The sequence below is a fragment of the Acanthamoeba castellanii genome (genome assembly GCF_000313135.1).
Source record: "Acanthamoeba castellanii str. Neff unplaced genomic scaffold scf7180000084759, whole genome shotgun sequence".
NCBI lineage: Eukaryota > Discosea > Longamoebia > Acanthamoebidae > Acanthamoeba > Acanthamoeba castellanii.
In genome coordinates, this window is record NW_004457640.1 from 124,809 (window position 1) to 130,280 (window position 5,472).

A 5,472-nucleotide genomic window follows, 5' to 3' on the forward strand; every position below is an offset into this window, starting at 1 on the left:
TCCCCTCCCCTTTTATCCACCGCACGCGCGCACCGCACCCTATTCTGTCCCTTGGCGCGCACACCGCCGGTTAATGCCGACCCCTCGTGAGCTCACGGCGCCACGCTGGCTACCCTCGCCTGCCCGTGCCTGCCTGCCCGTGCCTGCCCGTGCCTGCAGGTGATGCGCGGCCACAAGGGGTGGGCATGGGCCACCCCTTCGGCCTGGTGCTGTGCTGTCGCTTGGCCAAGCTTGCCGAGGAGGAGCGCCTATTCGCTGCCGCCTTCCGGTACGGCCGGCGCTTCGAGCTCCTCTGGGAAAGGTACTCCTCCTGCTCCTGCTCCTGCTCCTGCTCCTGCTCCTGCTCCTGCTCCTGCTCCTGCTCCTGCTCCTGCTCCTGCTGCTGCTCCTGCTCCTGCTGCTGCTGCTCCTCTTCCTCATCATCCTTCCCCTTCTCTTTTGACTCCTTAACCCCAACCTCCCCTCTCGTTCTCCTTCCCCCGCTGAATACGACGACGACGACGACGACGACGACGAATAAATCTGCAGATTCCCGCTGCCATCCGATAATCCCGACCTCCTCAAGTTCGTGTTCGGGTCGCCCGACTATCTGCTGTCCTTCGGCCACTTCATCCAGAAGGTACCCCCCCCCACATACCACAACCCAGCCACCCAGCCAGCCACCTTGGACCTGCCCTGCCCTGCCCTGTTACACCCATCTTATTTCCGTTCCCATACTTGGGGTGGAGGGGAGGGGGCAACGATCCATCTCCTCTTATGCTCTGCTCTGCAACTCCATCAAACGTGTGTGTCTGAATGGTGTGTGGTGTGTGTGGTGCGTGTGGTGTGTTCTCCCCTGCGAAGCACGAGGCGCGCGAGGCGCCTGCTCCTGATCCGCTCACTGTAACCTCCTGCTGTGGCAACCAGTGGTTGATTTGGGTTGGGTTGGGTTGGGTTGGGTTGGGTAGTTTGTTGTTGGACTCTTCTCACCTCCGTTCCCCCCCCCCATCGCGCTGGCAGGAGCTGAGCGCCGAGGTGGCCGGCCGGCAGGACGACTCCATCAAGCGAGCTACACGTTCTTGGCTCAAGCAAAGTACGCCTCCTTCCCCCCCCCCCCATTGCCACCCCCCCTCTGTTATTTGTGGGGCCGTGGGGCGATGGCTGGTGAGTCGGTTGTCTGTCTCATCGCTGGCGGTGGTGACCATCTGGTGTGGCGACACCACAGTCAGCCTGTTTGACAACTGGAGCGACGTCAACCTGTCGACCACAATGCTCCAGCACGACATCTTCGCGCGAGGCCAACCGTTTTACCTCTCCAAACACCTCCTCACCCGCAACCTCCTCGCCAAGAAGCGCCAAAAGCGGTACGTGCTCTCCCCCCCCCTCCCGGGAAACAGACACGAAGCCATCTCCTTCCCACCGCCAGCCACCACCGCCAGCCACCACCAGCCACCCACGCAGGAGCAGGAGCTCACGCGAGTGCTGGTGTGGCGTTGGGGGCGTTGGGGGCACCCAGGCGGTCGCGCGTGGTGCAAGACGAAACTTTACAGCTCAAGGAGGAAGCGGAGGCGGCGGGGGCGAGGCGTGACCGACCGATGGGACGTGTGGGCCGACATGCGAGCATTCCGGAGCCCCTCATGCGCCACGAGGTGGACAAGGGAGCTCATCGGGGGCTGTCTCCCGGTCGTAGAAGCGAGAGCGACACCAACAACCCCGACCAGCGGCAGCACCAGCACCCAAACGGAAGGAGCGATTTCCACCTCGACATCTCCTCGCGCGTGTGCCGGGAGGCCGCTGCCGACGAGCAGCAGCAGCAGCACTACCACCACCGCCACCTCAACGATGACGACTGCGACGGCGACGACGACGACGACGAGGGGGAGGGGGAGGGGGCACCATCGGGGGCCAAGGGCGGGGAGCTGTGGACGTGGGGCATGGGCCGCAACGGCAAGTACGATCGCCTCACCAGCAACCTCCGGGAGCCCCGCCCGCTCAACCTGCCCGACACCCAGCTCCAGCTCTCCCTCTCCACCATCACCTCCGTCGCCTGCAGCTCCTCCCACGCCCTCTTCACCACCCGTACGCACCACGCGACACGCACGACACACACGACACACGCGACACACACACGACAATTCGGTGGGGTGGGCGTGCCCCTCGGCCTTTTCTCCCAAATGGTCTGTACTCACTTTTTCCGCCGTTCTCGCCCTTCCTCCCCCTCATGTACTGTCTGCAGGGTCGGGCAAGGTCTACATGCTCGGCGACAAGGCGACCGGCCAGATCAACGTACCCCTCCCCCCCGGTTAACGCGCAGGCCAGCAGCAGCGTGCCGCCGCCGCCGCCGCCGCCGCCGCCGCTCCCATGTGGCCTACTGTTGACCGGTGCGGTGGGTGCCTTGGGGTGGGTGGGTGTGCATGGCCAACATGTACATACAGGGGAGTACGGGAGCAACGCAGCTGCACGCGCAGCCCGTGCAGGGGCTGGAGAACCACGTGGCGGTCAAGGCGGCGTGCGGGATCGGCTCCTCGCTCGTGCTCACCCGCGAGGGACGCGTATTCCTGTGGGGCTCCGCCCTCACCTCCTCCCGCGACTTTGGTATTACCTCTACCCCCCCCCTACCGCACGCACGCACGCACCTCCACGACTTGAGCGGCGGCACGTGCCCCCCCCCAATGTGGTTGGCGCTAATGGGTCGGGGTCGGCCGGGGGTGGCAGGCACGATGGACCTGTCGATGCCCGACCCGAATACGCCCGCCCTCCTACGCTCCATGGCCCGCCACTGCGTGGTCGACGTCTCGTGCGGGGGCGCGCACACCCTCCTCGTCACCAGCACTGGTCCGTACCCATCCCTTTTTAATCCCCCCCCCATATGTCCATATTATCTAGTTTTGTTTCTATTTTTTTTTTTGGGTATCGTGGCGACCACCTCCCGTCCCCCGATGTACCTGTACCCACTGACCGGAGTCTTCGCTGTCGTGGGTGGTGGGTCGCTGCTGCCGCCGTTGTATGGTGTGCGTGCGTGCGTGCGTGCGTGCGTGCGTGCGTGCGTGCCGTCGTCGTCGTCGTCGTCGTCGTCGTGCGCAACAAGGGGGGCTTTTTTCGTTCGGGTCGGGGGAGGCCGGCGCGCTGGGCCACGGGTTCTTCACGGGCGACATCCGGGCGCCCAAGCAGGTCATGGCCCTCTCGGACGTGCCCGTCGTGGCGGCCTCGGCCGGAGAGTACTTCTCGCTCGTCCTCGCCGCCGATGGCGCCATCTTCTCCTTCGGACGCGGCGACAAGGTACCTGCCCTCCTCCCTCGCCCGCCCAGGCTCGCGGCACACCACGTGTGTGCTCGCCAGGGCGATCTCTCACACAACGACACACAACGACACACAACCGCCATGATGGGTTGTAGGGCCAGCTGGGCCACCAGAAGCTGAAGCTGACGGGCTACCGCAGCCTCACGCCCCGCCGGGTGGAGGGGGATCTCCTCAACGTCAAGGTGGCCCGCATCGCCGCCGGTCACGACCACTCCATGGCCGTCACCGGTACCCCGCCACACGACACAATCAGCCACACAGCCGGCACACGGCACACGTCACACGTCACACGGCACACGGCACACGGCACACCGCACACCGCACACGGCACACCGCACACCGCACACGGCACACCGCACACGGCACACCGCACACGGCACACCGCACACCGCACACGGCACACCGCACACGGCACACACGTTGACATCAGGGCTGGGGCGCGGGTGGGGTTGCGAATCGCGCAGACAACGGGGAGCTCTACTTGTGGGGCTCCAACGAGCACCGCAAGCTGGGGTTCCGCAAGAAGGCTGCCTTCCCGCTGCCCAAGCAGATGAAGCCCAAGAAGTTCGCCGCCGCCACCCCGGTGGTGGGCGAGGAGGGCCTGCACGCCCCACCCGTCGGGGCGCCTCGACACGTAACCCACATCGCCGCCGGGTACGCCTGTACCTTGTCCCCCGTAATCGCGGACCGCCATGGCGGCGCAACTGCATAACGTGGGCCGTCGATCTAACACGACACACGACACATGACACACGACACACGACACATGACACACGACACACGACACACGACACACGACACACGACACACACACCCGTCAATGCGTGGACCACACGTTGACGATGACGGCTGCCCCCCCCTCTAACGGCATCCCTCCGTCCAATCCGATGCTGCATTTGCCGCTGCTGGGCCATATCCTGCGCGGGGAGGGGCTGCACAGGTATTCGCATTCGATCGCGGTAGTGGACGAGCACAACGTGTTCACGTGGGGTTCCGCCGCGTGGGCTCAGCTCGGTACGTTGTTGCCTGCTTGCCTGCCTTGTTGTGATTCTGGAACCACCTCCGCGCGCGCCCCTCCCCATTGTGTGCCGCTGTAGCCCTGCCGGATCTCATCATCGTGGCTGGTGGCTGGTGGTGGCTGGTGGCTGGTGGCTGGTGGCTGGTGGCGGCTGGTGGCTGGTGGCTGGTGAGCAGGGCACGGGGACGAGAGGCAGTGCAAGCGCCCGTCGCTGGTGAAGCTGCTGTCGGGGATGGGGCGCGTGCTGCAGGTGTCGGCCACCTACGGCCAGTCGATGGTGCTGCTCCACTTGCACCGCCACCAGCGCGCGCCGCTGGCCCACGATCTCCACTCCCCGCGCACGGCCACCGTACACCGCAAGGTGCACGTGGACCTGGTGGCCGAGGCCGCCCCCAACCTGGCCTCCATTCGCACCCTCCTCGCCGCCGAGATCGCCCAGCAGGTCAAGTCCCCGCTACGCGGCCACCACCACCACCACCACCACCACGACGACGACGACACACCAGCAGCACCAGTAGCAGCAGGAACAGGAGCAGCTCCCGGCTCTGAGGGCGCTGCCTACCACCAGCAGCAGCAGCAGCGGCCGTTCTTCTCTCGCCTCTCCGTACGCTCCCGCCTGTCTCGCTTCCGCCGCTGCCGACGACTACGAGTACATATACTTTCTATACATATACACATACATATATACATATATACATTTCTATACATATACTACCCCCCCACACATACGCCCCACCCCCCTTCCTCGCCGCCGTCGCCACGACCACCGCTGTGCGCGCGTTCTAATTCCGGGCGGGGGCGCAGAAGAAGGCGGGTGGGGCGGCCGACGAAGGCGGTGACGAGGAGGAGCAGGAGGAGCAGGAGATGGAGGGAGGCCTGATCTACGGCACCCCCGCACGCGCCCAACGCACCGCCAGCGGCGCCCGCAAGTACAGCACCGATGATGCGATCTACACCACTGACGACGAGGCCTACGACGACGAGGAGGAGGAGGGGGAGGAGGAGGAGGAAGAAGAAGAGCACACCATGTCGGCGCGGCGGCTCGTGAGCCGTGGTCTGCAATTCGAGCCGGAAAGCTCGGGCCTCACCACCGACGACGACGACGACGAAGAAGAAGAAGAGGCGGCCGGGTCAACTGGGACTCTGGCCTCGCCGGCGCTTGAAGAGCAGCCAAG

The 5,472-nt window shown here is 65.4% G+C and overlaps 1 protein-coding gene across 1 annotated transcript in view; it reads left to right on the forward strand.

The window, feature by feature from the left end:
* The window catches only part of ACA1_396760 (regulator of chromosome condensation (RCC1) repeat domain containing protein), a gene marked incomplete at both ends in the record, with an annotated part of 13,237 nt that overhangs the window by 6,319 nt on the left and 1,446 nt on the right, over positions 1–5,472 (forward strand). Inside the window, 15 exons of the mRNA XM_004351585.1 lie at positions 160–301; positions 529–619; positions 1,000–1,072; positions 1,205–1,343; positions 1,496–2,058; positions 2,216–2,265; positions 2,294–2,365; positions 2,415–2,574; positions 2,695–2,814; positions 3,068–3,258; positions 3,375–3,507; positions 3,744–3,933; positions 4,220–4,293; positions 4,474–4,901; positions 5,102–5,427. Of these exons, the coding sequence (XP_004351637.1) occupies positions 160–301; positions 529–619; positions 1,000–1,072; positions 1,205–1,343; positions 1,496–2,058; positions 2,216–2,265; positions 2,294–2,365; positions 2,415–2,574; positions 2,695–2,814; positions 3,068–3,258; positions 3,375–3,507; positions 3,744–3,933; positions 4,220–4,293; positions 4,474–4,901; positions 5,102–5,427 (2,752 nt within the window). The remainder of the gene's footprint in view (positions 1–159; positions 302–528; positions 620–999; positions 1,073–1,204; positions 1,344–1,495; positions 2,059–2,215; positions 2,266–2,293; positions 2,366–2,414; positions 2,575–2,694; positions 2,815–3,067; positions 3,259–3,374; positions 3,508–3,743; positions 3,934–4,219; positions 4,294–4,473; positions 4,902–5,101; positions 5,428–5,472) is intronic.